The sequence below is a fragment of the Berghia stephanieae genome, chromosome 12 (assembly GCF_034508935.2).
Source record: "Berghia stephanieae isolate SIO BIC M18660-M18661 chromosome 12, UCSD_Bste_1.3, whole genome shotgun sequence".
NCBI lineage: Eukaryota > Metazoa > Mollusca > Gastropoda > Nudibranchia > Aeolidiidae > Berghia > Berghia stephanieae.
The window spans coordinates 35,133,265-35,153,366 of record NC_088371.1 but is presented as its reverse complement, the minus strand read 5'-3'; the positions used below and the strand labels follow the sequence as shown (position 1 = coordinate 35,153,366).

The following is a 20,102-nucleotide window of genomic DNA, read 5'->3' as shown; positions in this document are numbered from 1 at the left end:
CGCTTTTTTCTCGGACGTGCCGACGACCCGGGCGACACGAACGCGGTATTATTTGGCTAGGCGGCAGACCGCTTCGCCATTGACGGGACTGGTTGGGACTCGACATAAGGACAATAGTGTGGCGCCCGGGATAGGGCTGCTATTCGGGCACCGGGTTTGGATCAAATTTAGTCACACACCGGGGCGAGCAGCTCATGTGGCTCGTTGGCTCGATACCCGGGATGGTCTCGTGACGGTCGACCGGGATTTACACCTTTGCCCTCCCGTGTGCCTCAAGCCCCCTCACCAACTGCAAGGTAAAGATCCACGAGGGGGCTCAACATGGTGAGTTCAATGTGGCAACCGGCTTGATAGAGATCAACTCATTGACAGTGGGGATGAAATTTGGTCACAATGTTAGTCTTTCAAGTAGCTCCAAAGACGAAAGACAAAGTGAGTTTATTCTGGACCGTCAAGGGGTCCCAGGACAACAGCAGCATTTACCAAATCAAGAAATCAAGGAGCTGGCATCGGTGTACGATAAAGAACTGAACAAGTGTGTATGAAAGGTGTCAGACAAAGCAAGAAAGAAAAATACAAGAAAAAAAACCATCCCAAAAATTCAGTCAACCTCGATTCATAGTAGCACGTCTGACCAGTAATCAGAAGGTCTGAGGTTCAATCCCCAGCCGAGGTTGTCCAATTTATTGGGATGGTTTGTTTTTTAATTTTTTTTTCTTTCTTGCTTTGTCTGGGACCTTTCATACACACTTGTTCAGTTAATTAGCAGCACTTACCATGTGAGAAGAGACAAAAGGCCTAAATCCTATCATATCATTGAAAGGGTTATTTAGACCAACTGACCCTTGATGTGTGTCTAAATTTAATCATAATTAGTATATCAGGAATCGATTGTTTCTTTATCAAGTATTATTTTGAGCCCCTCTACAGAAGCAGCATTTTTCGCTTCATACACGATACTGTTCTAAAAAATGTTACAGTTTTGGCGCCTTTAAAGTTGCTACAAATCAGGTACTCATTTTACACAGGTACTCATTTTCAGTATGGTGAGAAATGTAAGTAAAGAGTTTTCCAAGGACTCAACTTTCTCGACAAGAACAAACCAAGAGCAAATGGATGTCCAGGTCAGACGCAGAAAGTGGCGATGAGTTGGCCATACCTGCGGAAAGAGCCCTGTAATATAACCAAGCAGGCTCTTGAATGGAACCCACAAAGCAAGAGGAAACGGGCTTGGAGGAGGAGAAGCCTTCACCAAGATTTGTGCATCTCCAATCTTACCTGGAGTGAGGCAAAGGCCTGTGTCAAGGACAGAAGAAGATGGAAGAGTGCTGTTGAGGCCCAATGCTTCGCCAGGAGCCAAGAGGCATAGGTTCAAGTCAAGTAAGTCAACTTTCTATCCCCTCATCCCCATCCTCAAGTTACAACTCGAGCTTGGGACCTACAGGGTCACACGCCAAGTGTCACTACATTATCCAGAAAAAAACCCCCATAACTTGCATTGTCAAAAGACCTTTCAATTCTAGCCGCCATTCCTTCATCTCCAAGAGCTTTCCACTGTAACCATAGTTTTAGGCCATCAGGCTTGCGACCACACATGATGGTTTTGTCACCTGTGTGTTTGGAATAATAAACAAAAAAAAAAAACAAAAAAAAAAACGTATATGTCCTAATCTATTTTTTTTTTCTTTAAATTATTTCATGTGGAAGAGAATGCATAAGCCCTTAAGTGGAGAAATGGCCATTATTTTGAACTCAATTCTCATTTTCCCTTACACTACTCTGATAGGTCAACCCAGTTTTTAAAAAAATAAAGCCTACATATTCACTGGGTAATATGTTCAACTTATCCTTTCATCATCCTCATCATCATCATCGTCGTCGTTGTCGTTGTCGTCGTCATCAACGTGTTGCAATAATAAAGAAGGAGTAAAATACTTCATAGAAAATGGAATTTCAAACTTCCACCATTGTAAAAAATAAATTCCTTCTCTGTACAAAAATAAAACGCTATATAAATATACATGCATAAATATACATATAAATGAGCGAGATGAAGAAACTGAAGATATTTGATCGATGACATTAGAAAATGTCCATATTAAACGGGAGCAAATTTTAGTGTTTGTTTTCACCCTCCCCATGTCCATTATGCACAGAGTCAAAATAGAGGAATTTATGACAGGACGATTCGACAATATTCAATCTTATAAGAGGGCCCCTAGAGCCTGTTATTATTATTATTATTATTATTATTATTATTATTATTATTATTATTATTATTTATTATTATTATTATTATTATTATTATTATTATTATTTATTATTATTATTATTATTATTATTATTATTATTATTATTATTATTATTATTATTATTATTATTATTATTATTATTATTATTATTGTTATAATCAAGCCCTGCCCTGACTGGAACAAAGTTGGGTCCTTGGAAACGGCTCTTTACTCACATTCTCTCACCATACTCAGGCGTAAAATGAGTACCTGGCCATTAACAACTTGTCTATGTCCCCAAAAATTGTAATATCACATTGTAGGCGTCATGTCTTGTCCGACATTTTGAGCGTTGCTGTTGACTGGAACCCCTTTTAAATCTCTTTTCGAGCACAAATAGTTTTTAAAAAAAGAATAAGTTAAATGGGGCTGAAATGACCTAAATATGTCTCATGTGCCATAAAATCCTTAAAAACAGACAAATAAAAAGAATAAGGTTAACGCTGAAATTAAACAACACACTACACACAAATTGCACCACATGGAGCACGAGTTTATTCAAATGTCTATAGTGTTAATTTCTTGCTATCCTTTGGATGGAACGCTAGTGGTCTAACCCAAAGTATACTGTAATGACTCAGCTCAGACTTCGTTAATTCAATTTATTTATTTTCAATCATATGGTAAATTTAAAACAAATATATAATACGACCAGCTAGGACAGAGCTCTTTGAGTAACTAACCTAATACAAAACAATCGTCTTACGATGTTCCTAAGGAACAAAATGTGCTTCTTCGTTCGCGCAGTCAACATTCACACTCACATGCAAAACATGCACAACACAAAATGCGTACCTCTATAATGAACTCTAACATAAATAAACACAGCCGAATAACAACATTCGCACATATCCAAACAACTTCAATATATTGCAATACATGTTACATATTATACAATCCATCAGATCTGACAGACCCAGCAAGCTATCATTTGGATAGGATGCTAGTCTAACACGATTGTGTCATGCAGTATAGAAAGTGATGTAAAATGGAACAAGAACATTAATATAATGGAAACGAATATAGTTTTTTACAAATGTTAGGGATAATAGGGTCACAACACATACACACACACACACACACACACACACACACACACAAAATCATCTTAAACAGCATCCTGTAATACGAATTGGTTACATATTTTTCCCTCACCTATATCGTAAGACGTGTCGTAGAATTTGTCAGGTTGAAATAAATACTCAGCATTGGCTTTGTTGGCTTTTTCCATCAGTCCCTGAGTGAGACAAAAAACAACATGTCAGGTAAAACATGAGTCTTGTGGTATGACACTCGCTTTCGGATCGGAAGATCCTGGGTTTGAGCCTCGCTCGGCGCATAATTGAGTCCTTGGAAAAGGCTCTTTACTCACATTTTTTCACCATACTCAGGTGTAAAATGAGTACCTGGCCGTTAACAGCATTGTTTCTGTCCCCAAAAAAATTTGTAATATCGCCTAACAGGCGTCATGTTTCGTTCTAATTGTTACGTTTTGCTGTTGGTCAGGGACCCTTTGAAAAGCGCTTTGAGCACGTTTAGTGGATGTTGTGCTCAAGCTCAAGATCAGTAAAAAAAAAGTAGACCTTCAGAGCCATGAAGTAAGAATTTATCCCGGTTTCTATAGTACGAAACAAAAAAAAATTGATTGCTACCCTTTGGATAGGATACTTGTCTATTGCAAAGTAATTTCCATCAGATCTAACAGACCCAGCTACCCAATCACTGATGGATGGATAGGGGGAGGGAAGGGAGGGGGGGGGGGGGAGCAGAAAAAATCTCTACTTCATGCAAGATCAAACACGGCCCCTTACTGTGTGGAGTGAGCGCTCTACCAATGAGCTATCGGCATGCCTTAAATTAAATAGTATTTTAAAAAACCAAAAGAAAATTCCCCCCCCCCCCTTTCCCCCCCCCCCCCCAAAAAAAAAATTAAAAAAAAAAAAAATTTGAGATTTTATATAGTGCAATATCCACTAAAAGTGCTCAAAATACATTACAAGGGGTTGCTAGTCAACAGCATCATTCAACATGGAAGAAGCGACATGATGCCTGTGAGGTGTTTTTACAAATTTTTTCGACATAGACTACCCAGCAAGTTACTGCCAGTTACTTGTTTTACACCTGAGCATAGTGAGAAAATGTGAGTAAGTCAAGAGCCCTTTCCAAGGTCATCGTGACATAATACCATTTTGAGATAATTGGTCACATATGTGACTTACTGCTTCTAAACAGTACAGTATTATAGCGAGTGAAACTTGGGTGTGGGTTTATATACGTGTTTAATTGGAGACTATAATTATAATTATCGTATTAAATAAATAAATTGAGCTTTATATAGTGCAATATCCACTAAACATGTAGGACGGGACATAACGCCTGTTAGGCGATATTACAATTTTTCGGACAAAGACAACGCTGTTAACGGCCAGGTATTCATTTTACACCTGAGTACAGTGAGAGAATGTGAATAAAGAGTCTTTTCCAAGGACTCAACTATGCGCCAAGCGTGAGGCTCGAACCCAGGACCTTCCAACCGAAAGCGAGTGTCATACCACAAGACCACATAGCCGCACATTAAGATTGAACCTGCCTACTACAACAATATTTTCGTAAAATTACGAAATTTTAGTTCAATTTTAAGAACTTTATGAGCATTTTTAAGTCATTAATGTGAGTAAAGAGCCTTTTCCAAGGACTCCACTATGCGCTGCTCAGAGTGGGACTCAAACCCAGCACCTTCTGATCAGAAGGCGAAGTGTCCTACCACTAGACCACGTAGCCGCACTTTTTAATGCTACAAATAGACAACAATAGTCAAAATAAATGGGAAGCCTCAATTTAATAAACAAAGACAGATGATAATAATTACACAGAAGTTTCCGAGCTTCAAGCAAAAACATTTGGATTAGATATACTTATCGCTATGTGGCATTTGATTGAAGAGTACAAATATACAATTGCTTCTGAATTAGAGACAAAAATAACAATAACAACAACTTCTATAACTATAAAAACAACAACTACAACAGAAACTACAAAAACAACATCAACAACAACAACTTCTATAACTATAAAAACAACAACTACAACAGAAACTACAAAAACAACATAAAACAACAACAACAACTTCAATAACTATAAAAACAACAACTAGAACAGCATCTACAAAAACAACAACAACAACCATCACTCCACTGTGAATGCTATGACCGAAACAAAACCCTTCCTTACCTTTTGTTTGACTAGAAGTGCTGAACATTGCAGTGGAATTCCATTAAGTTTGTGAAAGTTCCATGCCAAAGAATCACACCTGCGTACAGGGTTAATACAAATAATTAAACAAGTATGTGAGAAAAAATTAATAAAATGCAAACAAAGTGTGGAGCGGACACATTTTAACTCAATCAATCCTTGAGATTTGTTCTACTTTACAAAATTGGAAAGTGTAAATGTTGCTGCTCGAAGCTCGAAGAAATAAATAATGTGAAGTTGAATGTGAGCTTCAATTTAATTACAAAAACAGATCAAATGAACGTTTCGGGTTTCCCCTTTATCAACAAAACAGGATGATTGAAGCACCACAGATGAATGAGATATTGTGGTAGTGGCGTAGTTAAGATGAATCAAAAATCAAAATTGGAAAGAAAATGTATTAAAAATGAGCATGTGCATAGATAGTTTTATTCAACTACCATTAACATGTAAAATCTAAAAACATTAACTTTCATCCCACACCTATAATTTGTCTCAGAAAAATGTAATGAATAGGCATGGGGTAAAAGTAACCCAGATAAACCACGGATATAGTCGGTGTTAGGGTTGAGTGAGTTAATATTGATATGAAATATATAGGGTACGGAGAAGTGCAATATGAAAACAGAGAATAAAAATATCACAATGCCAGAGGGCTAAACCTGGGGTCCAATCGGTACGACACTCAGGGCTGAGAGAGAGAGAGAGAGAGAGAGAGAGAGAGAGAGAGAGAGAGAGAGAGAGAGAGAGAGAGAGAGAGAGAGAGAGAGAGAGAGAGAAGTTCCATCACCGCTTGACTAAGAGAGAGAGAGAGAGAGAGAGAGAGAGAGAGAGAGAGAGAGAGAGAGAGAGAGAGAGAAGTCAGCAAGCGGATACACTCAGGCACTATCAATGAGCAATCCAGCATGTTGGGCCCTGGAGTTGTATGTTATGTATTCTTATTCTCTTTATTCATCTGGGACCCCTCTCTTCCCTTTATTTCTCATCATTATTGAGAAATAAATAGTAACCCACCTTGTCAAACTGGTATTTTATCTGGATGTAGTGAGTATAAAGGGAAAATGACCAGAAATAATATGAAATGTTTGCTTTTGTAATGAATGGGAAATAACTGCGTAATTATTACGGTATGTGTGGTAATAACAGAGTTATGTCCCGTGTATCCGTACCTTGTCTTTAAGAGTGAAAAACTTTGTTCATTGTTATGACTCTGCCTTCCTGTTGTTGTTTTTGTTCACGATTGCATAACTTGACATGTAATAAAATTACCACTATACGGCTCTATAATATCGTCTGTCTTTACAACAATCTATAAGGTTTATACCATGATGGGCTGAACCATTTCTTTTTATTTATTTTTTTCGGGGTTTTACGGTGCTTGTGACACTTTTATGCCATTTCAGCGCCAGAAAAAAGGAAAATGATAAAAGAAAAAATGTAGATCTGAAGCTAAAAATACAAAAGAAAAAGTAAAACAGAGAGGATTGGTTCAAATGGGGAACAGAATATTCCATATTTTGACATTACCTAAATGGTCCCACAAAAGTGCAAGCAAAGTATCCCGCTATGAAAATACTCTCAAATCTTTGCATATATTCAAAACTAATAACTATACAGTACATAACAAATGGATGATTTACAGAGGGGAAAATAATATCATTTATCAAAAAAAAAAAAAGAAAAAAAAAAAAAAAAGAAAAGCTATACATAATTTGACTGTCTCACTCTCAGCTAATGATCCCTGCCAGGACGTCATTATTACGTACTTACAATTCACTTCCTTCCAATAAATGCTTGTATTTCGGAGACAAAATAGCCGGCCCACCCCAGCAAGCCTGTGGTTTCGAAATAAACAAACAAACAATATTGAAATAAGATATGAATTGTGTTGGATGAAGTCATGGGGAGATATGTGGAACAGGGAAACACGAAAAGGAGGAAACATAAAAGATCCCACTAAAAGAATGCCTGCATTCCATAACGCCAGGAAATACTGGGTTTACTCAAATCTCCTCTTAACAGGACATGGCAGAACAGCATCAAATATGTACAGATGGAAACTTGGGAACAGTGATGCCTGCCAGAAATGTCAGGCAGCTCCAAAGACCAGCGATCACATCATCCTCCACTGTCCAACTTGAAGGTGGCTATGAAACAGTCCTTAGGGCGGAGGAAGACTTTCGAAGCTGGGTTGACGAAATGAATTTGGAGGTGTAGCCATACGCAACTACTGCTATGGGGAGGCAAAATACCTTCCTCAAAATTCCAGCCAAAGTAATTACTATAGCAACAAATTAATGTTATGAAGAATTAGATCTGAAAAAAAGTGTGTATGAAAGAGTGCACAGAGCAGTTGAGGTAGGTTGATTTTTTGGGATGGTTTCTTATTTTCTGGTATTTTTCTCTCTGCTTTGTTGTTTTGTTTTTAAGGGTTTTACGGCGCTTGCAACACATTTAGGTTATATCAGCGCCAGTAAAAAGGACGAAAATGGGATAGTAAAAAGTTCTAGAATTACAAATAAAGCACCCAAGAAAAAGTAAGACATAGGGGAATTGGGAACAAATAGGGGTCAGATGTAGATTCCAAGAGCACACTATCAAAGTACTTAGTTTGAGACCACTTATAAGTCTCATCCGGACACAAGCACAAAATCCAACAAAGAGGAATACACTCAAATGCTTACATTAAACATTAAAAATAACAAATATAATAATAATACATAACAGAGAGATGATTTACAAGGATAAAAATATCATCTCCCAAAACAATAACTATGCATTTGACTGTTTCCCTCCCAGTTAGGACTCAGACGAGGGCAAGGAAAAAACCAAGTAATCCCATTCCAAGACAAAGACAGAAAGCATGTTGGATAACAGATATAAGGCCATAGAAGACACAGTATGTACCTCCCTGCCCGCTATGGGAGGTCAGGATCCCCACCCAGTCTCTGCTTTGTTTATCACTGTTTCATACACACTTTTTAGATCTGAGATGGGTAAATCAAAGCTATTCAATACTGCTTATGTACATTGAGCTCGGATGTCATGCAAAGTTCTACGTCACATCGGTATGCGTCAATCATTCGCGGACTTTTTTAAGCAATGAAAATTCTTACTTTTAACCAATGGAAAATCTTGTTTATTTGTGATTTTATTGCTGTCACGAGTGATAAGAAAACCGACTTAAGCAACATCGACTTATGTGGAGTGTTTTGTTTTTATACTAGTGTTATATATGAAGAAGGGGGAGGGATCAAGAAAAAAAAATCGACAAAAGCAACGTCGACATATACAGAGTGCACTGTATTTATATTGTTGCTTCTGAGTCTGAATCTGAATGTTACTCTAAGTCGACTCAATTCTGAGTATTTGTATTTGAGGGTGGAGAGAGTTGTTGAATGTGACAACCATTGTTGGAATTTTCATAATCTTCACTTGAAGGTGTCTAAGTCTGTTGTGTTCACACATGATTCGAGAAAAGCATTCCAGTCTTTGAAAGTGCAAGGTGCAAATTAATATTTGAAGATATTTGAGATTGCAGATTGGTGTTTTAGTGGGGTTTTATTTTGTTGTAATGGGAATAAAAAAACCTCTCAAACCAACACAAAAAAAGTGCCCATTACATTTTTTTTTAATAAAAAAAATTAGCCCATAGTAATTGAGTTCGACTGTCAAACTTCTTGGAAAGACTTTCCAAGATTTTTCTACAACAGAGAGGACCTACAAAATTTCTCGGTCATCAATCTGGAAGTTAGTAATCTATTTATGTCTTTCTTGTGTTTTTTTTTTTTTGCTGTAGGCTGAAGAAGGGTTTTGAGCCCAAAATGTTCCGTGTTTGGTATTTTGTTCTTTTTTTGTAGTTGTTATATTCATTTTTGTTTATTACTTTTTACAGTCCACAGCTTCTAGCAGCCTGGTATCACTTTGACTGATTATTTATGTTTTATTAATGTCATTTTTTGTTTGTTTGTTTGCTTGTTTTTGGTTTTCTTTTTTCATTGTTATTGTTGATAAAGATTGATGTGAAGATGATGATGAAGATGACGATGATGATGATGATGCTGATGGTGATGTGATGAGAGTGATAACGACAATGATGTTGATAATGATGATGGTGTAGCTGATGGTAATGAGGATGATACCAACACCAATATCTATAATAATGAAATGAATAATATAAATATAATAATAAAAATAATTATAATAATAATAATAAATATAATTAATAATATATAATAATAATGATAATAATGAATAATAATAATAATAATAATAATAATAATAATATAATAATAATAATAATAATAATAATAATAATAATAATAATAATAATAATAATAATAAAAATAATAATAGATTAAAAAATAATAATAATAATAATATAATAATAATAATAATAATAATAATTAATAATATAATAATAATAATAATAATAATAATAATTAATAATAATAATAATAATAATAATAATAACATAATTGATAATTAATAACAATATATAATTATAATAAATAATAATTAATAATAATAATAATAATAATAATATAATAATATAATAATAATAATAATAAAATAATAAATAATAATAATACACATTTATACAGCGCGCTCATTCCCGTGTAAAACACAAGCTCTGGGCACTTTACAATACAAATTATCAATTTTGAGTAAAAATAGTTTTTTTAAAAAATCATAGAATATTGATAACGGAATAAACAGTAAAAATTTCTAATTCCATTAAAAGGGAAAAATGGGCCGATGACAACAATCAACTTACATCACTATGTAACCACACATTGTGCTTCTTACACACACGACTGATTTCAACCAAAGGGTCGTAAGCTCCAAGTACTGTTGTGCCACTCGTTGCCATAACAAACAAGGGGTGGTAGCCCTGAATAGGGGAACGGGGGAGGGTAGAGTGACGAACAATAAAATGAATTAACACAAAAAGAGAAGTATTTGGTTTAAATCTGAAAAAAAAGAGATTTTCTAAAGAGCAATAATCACTAAATATGCCCCAAATGATCTTTTTTTAAAATAAAACAAGATAAAATAAAATAACATTTCTGAGTCTGAATAATCTGTGGATTGCACATGCGCATTGGAATTTGAGTCTGAATAGCCACAGGAGACTATTCAGACTCGAGTCTGAATAGCCGCAGTCTATATCAGGTGTGAGAAAAAAAGGGAAAAGTTTAGAAGCCTGTAATTGCCGGACCAAAACTTTTGCAGGTCTGAAATTTCACCATAATCAAACCAATTTACTGAACTTTATGGACACAAAATTTCCTGAAATATTTATTGATAAATATTCATTTGACAATTGTTTTAATAGAATCACCTCAAATTTGCGATATCGAAGATATTGACGTAATTCTCAAATTTTTGTTTTTGTTTTTGTTTTGAGGGTTTTACGGCGCTTGCAACACATTAAGGTCATATCAGCGCCAGTAAAAAGGGAAAAATGGGATAGTAAAAAGTTCTAGAATTACAATCAAAGCATCCAATAATAAGGCAGACAAAGGGGAATTGGTTCAAAAGGGAACAGATGTAGATTCCAAGTGCACACTATCAGTGTACTTAAATTGAGATCACCTAAAAGTCTCATCCAGACACAAGCACAGGTCCCCACTAAGAGGAGCACACTCAAATGTTTACAAGTCATATATAATACATAAATAAAACATAATAGAGTGCATAACAGAGAGATGTTTTACAAGGAAAAAAATATCATCTCCCAAAACTAACTTTACATTTGACTGTTTTCCTCCCAGCCAAGGTATCCGGCCAGGGCCAGGACAAAACCAAGTAATCTCACTCCAAGACAAAGACAGAAAGCATGTTGGAAAACAGACATAGGGGGATAGAAGACATAGTATGTACCTCCCTGCCCGCTATGGGAGGTCAGGATCCCTAACCCAGATTCTCAAATTTTGAGAATCTTTAAATCCCCTACTTTGCTTTATGACTGTGTGTAGCCTTTCTTTTCCAAGTTCCAATTGATTTTCTTATGTCTGAAGATAATGATTAAACACAGTGTTTATAATATACTTTAACTATCGAAAACATTTTTGTTCAAATATTATGATGTACACAAGAAATTTGAATAACAAAAATGTTGGCCGCATTGTATCAAATGTGACGATTTTCCTATGTGTGGTAAGGAAGGGGGTTAACACTCTCCATACCAACTATAGGAAAATCGTCACATTCGTTACGATGCATCCAACATTTTTCTTATTCAAATTTCTCTTGTACATCATAGAATCTAAAGAAAACGAACAGTGTGTTGTAGAGCATGTTTTGCTAGAGAAATTATGTATGGAAAGAACTTTACTGCTATTGTGTTTGAGTGATAAAAAAATCTATTTTTGAGTTAGTTGGGTGTGAAGTTTTGGGGAAAATCCTGAAAATGGCTAACGAGTCAGTATCTTTTGTCAAGACGAGGTGAGGGAGGGAGAAGATTATCTTCTTTACCACTTACATTGTTTTTATCCTGTGATATTTTAACTTCCAGATCAGCCACATCCATCCTGCCCTTGCTGTCAGTTTTGACAAGAACCACGTTGTCTGTCCCAAGGCCAACATAACTTGCCGCCTTCTTCAATGAGTAGTGGGCCTGCAATGGATGGCGAATATTATTGACATCAATAAAGGCAGACTCCTTTTTCACGCCACGACCAAACAAAAGAAAAATCCGAGCACTCACTTTTGCCAACCACATAACCGAAAACCCTATTGAGAGATACGCCACAAACACTTCGAACTGCTTCAAAATCCCACAGACAAGAACACAAAACTACAGAAATTCTTTCTTTATTAGAACTATCTCGGAGTGGAATGGGCTGGATGAACTGGTCATCATGGCACCACACCTAAACGATTTCAAGGCTCGACTGACATGGGCCCGTGCCCAATGAGGACGCCGCTGAAATACAACCAGACCATTGGTTTCTTCAGTGCCAACCATACAGATACAGATACAGACATTAACAAACTATGTGGTCTAGTGGTATGACACTCGCTTTTGGGATTCGAGCCTCATTCGGCGCCTAGTTGAGTCCTTGGAGAAGGCTCTTTACTCACATTCACCGTTTTCAGGTGTAAAACGAGTACCTGACCATTTACAGCGTTGTCTCTGTCCGAAAAAAAATTGTAACAGCGCCTAACAGGCGTCATGTCCCGTCCTAAATGTTACGTGTTGCTGTTGGCCAGGGACCCCTTGTAAAAGCGCTTTGAGCACATTTAGTGGATGTTGCGCTATATAAAAGTTCAATCTTTTTTTTTTACAAACCAAGTCGTGTTTCATGGTGTTAAAATACAGTTTTTAATTATTATTTTTTTAAAGGCCATGCTTTCGTATACTAATAAGTCTCTCAACTGAATTAGGAATAATGATAATATAATTTAGAGGTTATTTTTTTCATCACCATAATGATTAATTATGATTAAGATGATGCGATGATGATGGTGATGATGATGATGATAATGATGATGATGCGTGCAATTTTGTTAAAGTGTTTTATTGTGGAGAATAAATTTTGATTCTTAAACTAATATGAAAAATTGAAATGTCATGATCCTGGAAACGGCTATTTACTCACATAATAATGATGACTGTGATGATGACAATCTGATGATTATGATGATGATAAAAGGGCTAATGATGATGATGATGATGACTATGATGATGATGAATCCTACATCTTCAGCCTTGTACATCCGTAACTTCGGAAATCCATACAGGCCCTTTTCTTTGATTTCAGGGTAAGCTTGGAACCGTGCAAGATGTAGAGCAAATGTGTTGGACGTGGAACCACCTGAATACAAACAATCAAGACAACAAATAAATATGTGACCTATCGCATCAAACCGTATTAAGTCGGAGAGAACCAGGTGACCATAAATGTGAGATTAAATTTACTTTTTTAGTCATTTCAAGAAACGATGTAAAGACTGATAGCTTAAATAAGCTCAGAAGACACCAGCAAAGCATCATCTTTCAACTAAGAACACAACACATACCGCTCAATAGACATTTAAGGAAAATTACAAATTTCCTGCCCCCTATGTCAACACCCCAATGAAACAGTAATACACCACTGGCTTGAATGTCAACCTCTTGAAGACCTGAGATGCACATTCCTCCCACCAAATCCAAGCATCAGTAACACACTTTATAGTCACCTGGAACAACTGCACAAGACGTCTAACTTCTACGTCATGGCACAAGACCGAAGGGCTAGAGCTCAGGTGGTCGCTGGTTCAGATAAGTAAGTAAGTAAGAAACGATGTCCATTATTTTAAAAAGACCCAAAAAGATTAATTCATGTTTTATTTGTTTGTTTTAAAAGGTTTTACGTGGCACATCAAGGTCATAGAAGCACCAGTAAAAATAAATAAAATGGGATATAAAAATAATTCTAGAATTATAAAAAGTAAGGCAAAGGGCAATTGGTTCAAATAGGGAACAAAGGAAGAATCCAAGAGCATACCATCAATGTAACTTAGTTTGAGATGACCTAAAAGTCTCATCCCGACACCAGTACAGGATCCCACAAAGAGGAATACACTCAAATGTCTACAAGAAATGTTCAAAATAAAAATAATATAATTATCAGTACATAACTGAGAGATGATTTTCAAAGAAAATAAATATCACCTCCCAAAACGAACACTATACATTTGACTGTTTCCTTCCCAGCCAAGGACTCTGGCAAAAGCCAGGACAAAACCAAGTAATCCCATTCCAAGACACAGAGACAGAAATGAAATAAACTCAGAAAACAGATATCGGAGTTATAAGACACAAGTGACCTCCTGCCCACCATGGGCAATCGCAAGTTTCATATTTTGACTATAAAATCATTTTTTTAGCATCCAAATAATAATAATAATAATAATAATAATAATAATAATAATAATAATAATAATAATAATAATAATAATAATAATAATAATAATAATAATAATAATAATAATAATAATAATACCGTCTTGTGGCAATGGGTCCCATATGATCTACAGGCTTGAGCAATCGACTCGGTACTCAAAGTATGTCCTAATGTTTGAGCCATTGACTTGGCATTTACAAGTATGTCTTAGGATTTATTGAGCAATGGACCTGGCACTTTCAAGTATGTCCTAATGTTTAAGTCATGTACTTGGTATTTACAAGTATGTCTTACGATTTGAGCCATCGACTTGGTACTTTCAAGTATGTTCTAATTTTTGAGCCATCGACTCGGCACACTCAAGGTTTGAGCCATGGACTCAGCACTTTCAAGTAGTCGAACTTGCATAAGGCGGCCACCCAAGGGAATTCCCAAAAATGGCTATCTTAGACGGTTGGCTGCCTTATGCAAGTCAGATATTTTCTAAGAGTTACATGTGCTATCAATTTAAAATCAAACTGATCCGAGTCCCAATCATAATTAACTGCATGCTTTCCATCCCCCCCCCCAAGACTCTCTCTCTCTCTCTCTCTGTCTCTCTCTCTCTCTCTCTCTCTCTCTCTCTCTCTCTCTCTCTCTCTCTCCCTTCCTCCCTTCGCCTCTCTGTCATCCATCCTCTTTCAAGTTTCAACACTTTGAACCATACCTATGAAGGTAGCCCTACCCTTTGGATATGACGTTAGTCTATAGTAATGTACTTTCCTCCATATCCAACAGACAAATACAATCACTCTTAGAATGACTCTCAGATTAAAAAAAAAAAAAAGAAGACAGGATTGATCCTATTTCCTTAACGTGTGAAACGAGTGCTCTATTAAGGGGCTTGCAGGACTCCCAATCACATTTATGGCATGCCTGATTTCAATTTAGTATTATAATAATCATCTTAATTAAATCAATGTTGTTTGACTCTAACAAGCGCCAGTATTTGATCTAAAATAGCCCTTGGTCTTTGATTTGTGACTTGGCAATAGGATTTTGCAACACAATTAGTACAGGTGTGTTATTTACCAACTCATTGTACTAGCTTGTCATTTATCCTACATACAGGCATACAGTAAACTTTCAAGTAGCGATAGAGATACGATACTCGATACTGGAGTCGGATCCTCATTGTGGAAATAAGCTTCAAAAAGTTAACATTTTGTGATTGCTGAGATTTTGACTAGGTATAAATTCAATTTTAAGTATAAATTTTATCCTAACATGATACCGTTTTCAGATGGTTGGTCATATATTTTACACTTATGATCACCTGGAAGAAATAATCCATCTCCGTTTTGATAGCCGAGTATTCCACAAATCTTCTCAACCAAATATTGCTCTATGACTATCTGGACTGGACAAACTTCAAATGTGTGTCTGGGGAGGGAAGACAAATATAAAGTAGAGATTGATTGGAGGTTGGCTGAGTTTCCTTACTTATTATTTACTTATAACCACCACTCCTTATCCAGTCCTAAACTTTAAAATTTGAGCGTATATATGGCGCAATATCATCTAAAGATTATTAACTCCCAATTTGCTCAATTGAACAACATGGGTGATTCCTGTTGACATCAGAGTTCTTGTTTGACAAATTATCTATAATATTCCTTCGTGGAATGCCTAGGCAATGATATCTTATGATGCCGTGATGGAAGGATATAATTTTTTTTTAAAAATCATCTGAATGTGCTCAAAGCACTTTAAAGGGGTCTCTAGATAACAGCAATACTTAACATGTATGATAAGTCATGAAGCCTGTTAGGCGATATTACAATGTTGTTTGGTTTGATCCTCTTGAAGACCTGAGATGCACATTCCTCCCACCAAATCCAAGCATCAGTAACACACTTTATAGTCACCTGGAACAACTACAAAAGACGTCTAACTTCTACGTCATGGCACAAGACCGAAGGGCTAGAGCTCAGGTGGTCGCTGGTTCGGATAAGTAAGTAAGTAAGTTTGTTTTGATTTTTTCAACAGAGACAAACCGATGTTAAGGATATCAGGGTATCATTTTACACCCAAGTACAGTAAGATTATGTTAAAATTAAAATTGAGCTATATATAGCGCAATATCCACTAAATGTGCTCAAAGCGCTTTACAAGGGGTCCCTGGCCAACAGCAACATTTAAAATGAAGGACGGGACATGACGCCTGTTAGGCGATAATACAATTTTTCGGACAAAGACAATGCTGTTAACGGCCAGGTACTCATTTTACACCCGAGTTCGGTGAGAGAATGTGAGTAAAGAGCCTTTTCCAAGGACTCAACTATGCGCCGAGTGCGAGGCTCGAACCCAGGACCTTCCGATCTGAAAGCCAGTGTCATACCACCAGACCACATAGCCGCACTTTGTGAGTAAATGAGCCTCTTCCAAGACCAACTAGGCATTGTTCAGAGCTGGACTCAAAACCTGGACCTTCCAGTCTGAAGGTCAGAGTGTCAAACCTCAAGTCCACAAGACCTATTAGTCGCACAATCAAATCTAATCCATACCGTTGCAGGTTCAACATTGAAGATAAAAGCAACATTTGTGTGGTGTGGGCTCTATATCGTGATCATGACAGACCTCTCTACTATTATGAAAAATTCGTAGAATTACGAAATTTTACATCCGTTTTCAGACATTCATGAGCATTTATCAGTAATTAAAACTTATTGAAAATTAACGTTGATGCATAATTTAAAAGATTCTGCCGTGTTATTTAATCTTTGTGAGGGAACATTGTGTGATGAGCGATTTTCACTCGTCCATGCGTCTACTTCAAAACCCCTTCAAATTTTTAGTGGACAACAATATTTGCAAAAGGAAATTAACAGTTTGAATTAAACACTTAAAACATGGATAGTTTTATTCTACAATTAAACTAATGTCAATATACATTGTTCTAAATTTTGCTTAAGGGATTTGGTCAAAGTTATCAGAACTCTCCCATTATTAGCGGAATGCTATCTCTTAACACTCGCTTTCCGCTTTAGGCTTATTCATCTGTTCAATTTCCTGTTTATTGTCTGTATATCCCTTTTATACGGTTGTGAAACGTGGACGCTTAACAAAGAATGTATGAGGAGGTTAGAGGCATTTGAGATGTGGGTGTATAGAAGAATGTTGAGGGTATCATGGACAGACAGGTGTACGAACGAGGAAGTGTTGGAGAAGGTGAGAAAGGGAAGAATACTGATCGATAACATCAGAAAGAGGCAGTTACGGTTTCTGGGACATGTGTGGAGAAGAGATGGAATAGAAAAGTTGGTAACATCTGGGATGATCGAAGGAAAGAGAGCTAGAGGAAGACAAAAAATGACTTATCTAAATAACTAAGAATGGCCAAATGTGACTTAAAAAGCAACACAGATTTCATGCGCACCGCAGAGGATCTTGATTCGTGGAATCAGCTGACCGACAACGTGCTCAAGAGCACAAGCCACGATGGCTGATGATCCCTGCTAATTATCCTTTCTCCTGCAAACCCCAGGTGTGTTTATGCCCAAAGGTCCGCGTCTCTATCAAATCTTTCTATTCTAGTTTCCCGCTACGTTTGGCTTCTACCCAGCTGTCAATCAAAAACATCTGAACATCATTGGCCATCTAAATATGACCATTCTTTCTGATTGCCTATCCCCATAATTGTTTGGCTTTATAAAACTACATTCATCTCACAACTGAGTTACACACACACACACACACACACACACACACACACACACACACACACACACACACACAGACACACACTAAGAAATCCAAGAAAGAAGAACCATTTCTCAAACTTCAAACTTGTAAAAAGTTCAACTATCTCTCGGTCGAAGGTAATTTATTGTTGGTTAACTTATTCAAAGTGGAATGAGATATTACTGTGAATTCGATGTTTAACCTACCATTACAATTTTTTTTTTAGTTTTCAAGTAGGCAGGTCTGTCTTTATAATATCCCTTTCATCTTTTCTCTAAAATATGGTTCACATTATAGCGATGGCCCGTTGATCAAACCTCTGAAGTATAGTATCGCAAAGAGGCTACTTCAGAGGTTTGATCAACGGGCCGTCAGTGATATCTGACTAATTGATGATGTGGTACGCAAAGAAAATAATTTATAACCTTGTATTCCATTATATTTAACCACTTTTTATCTTCTTAATTTTTTTTAGATCTCAGAATAAGATGTTATAATACGATTTTCAGCCTAAACCGGTTATTTATTGACCTATGACCTTGTTTCATACACATTTTTTTCAGATGTGTAAAAATGAAGAATGATAACGAACAGATTTTAGAATTACACTTAAAAGTACATGAGTAAAAGTAAGACAAAGGGGAATGGTTCAACTAGGGAACAGATGTAGATTCCAAGAGTACACTATAAAGGTGTATTTATTTTGGAATCACTTAAAAGTCTCATCCAGACAGCAACACAGAATCCCACCAAGAGGAATACACTCAAATGTTTACAGAATACATCCAAAACAGAAAAGATAACTAACAATACATAACAGAGAGATGATTAATAAAAAAAAAGGGGGGGGGTGGAATCATCTCCCAAAACTAATACTAAACACTTGACTGTTTCCCTCTCAGCTAAGGACTCCAGCAAGGGCCAGGACAAAACCAAGCCCTCCCATTCCAAGACAGACAGAATGCAACCTGGAAAATAGATATAAGGGGATAGAGGACACAACAATGAGCAGCCCATCATGGGAGGTCAAAGGTCCCCTACCAGGTAAATGAATCAATGAACATGGTTACTTCATATTTTCCTATTTATCTTACATGTTTGTGGTTGTGGCCTCCGTCAACCAGGCGCCAGCCTGTGAATACGGGTCTAGGCCTGCAAAGAGCTGGTTATAGTAACGGGGGTGACCTGAGGATTAGACAATGGGATTATGACTATCGTCTTATAAATTCGCGACAACTTCAATTTCGTCACCATTGTCATCAATATCATCATTATCACAACCACCACCAACATTAGCATCATCACCATCACCACCATTAACATCATCATCATCATCATTGACATTGTCACAAAGGGAAATTATCCATATTGCATTTTACCATCCCAATCTCAAAGGGACTACATTTTTTCTACGGACATTAATTATGCCAACTGAAGACGTGGACGAAAGCCACAGAAACATATGTCTTAATATAAGTGAGTGATACAATTTATATTTTATATTAGCGCTATCCATCATTATCGAGCACTTTCGTACCCACCAACACTCATAAATATATATAAACAAAATAAACAAAACAAAAGATCTGAACTGATGACAATGTGCAGACACTAACAAATTCAAGCTCAAAACGCAAAAGGCCAAATAACTCCCCCCCCCCCCCCCTTTCCTCCCTCCCCCTCCCGACCCCATTATACCCCTCCTCCCCCTCTTCCCTCCCCCCCCCCCCCCCCCCGCCGCAACCACATTCCACTACAATATCACACACACATGTACACACAACACACCTACACGCACACACACACACACATACAAACACACACACACACACACACACACACATACTCATAATATAAACATGAGAGCACATCACAATACACATAAAAACTAATCACCACTACACAGAGAAACAACTTTAGTTTGGAGTTTTCTACGGAC

The 20,102-nt window shown here is 36.7% G+C and overlaps 1 protein-coding gene across 1 annotated transcript in view; it reads right to left on the bottom strand.

Moving 5' to 3' along the window:
• The window catches only part of LOC144957434 (cysteine sulfinic acid decarboxylase-like), a 45,943-nt gene that overhangs the window by 15,198 nt on the left and 10,643 nt on the right, over window positions 1–20,102 (bottom strand). Inside the window, exons 4-13 of the mRNA XM_078888697.1 lie at window positions 19,258–19,348; window positions 15,756–15,862; window positions 13,251–13,366; window positions 12,031–12,165; window positions 10,321–10,437; window positions 7,314–7,378; window positions 5,523–5,601; window positions 3,447–3,528; window positions 1,498–1,610; window positions 252–253 (exon numbers count right to left, since the gene is read on the bottom strand). Of these exons, the coding sequence (XP_078744823.1) occupies window positions 252–253; window positions 1,498–1,610; window positions 3,447–3,528; window positions 5,523–5,601; window positions 7,314–7,378; window positions 10,321–10,437; window positions 12,031–12,165; window positions 13,251–13,366; window positions 15,756–15,862; window positions 19,258–19,348 (907 nt within the window). The remainder of the gene's footprint in view (window positions 1–251; window positions 254–1,497; window positions 1,611–3,446; window positions 3,529–5,522; window positions 5,602–7,313; window positions 7,379–10,320; window positions 10,438–12,030; window positions 12,166–13,250; window positions 13,367–15,755; window positions 15,863–19,257; window positions 19,349–20,102) is intronic.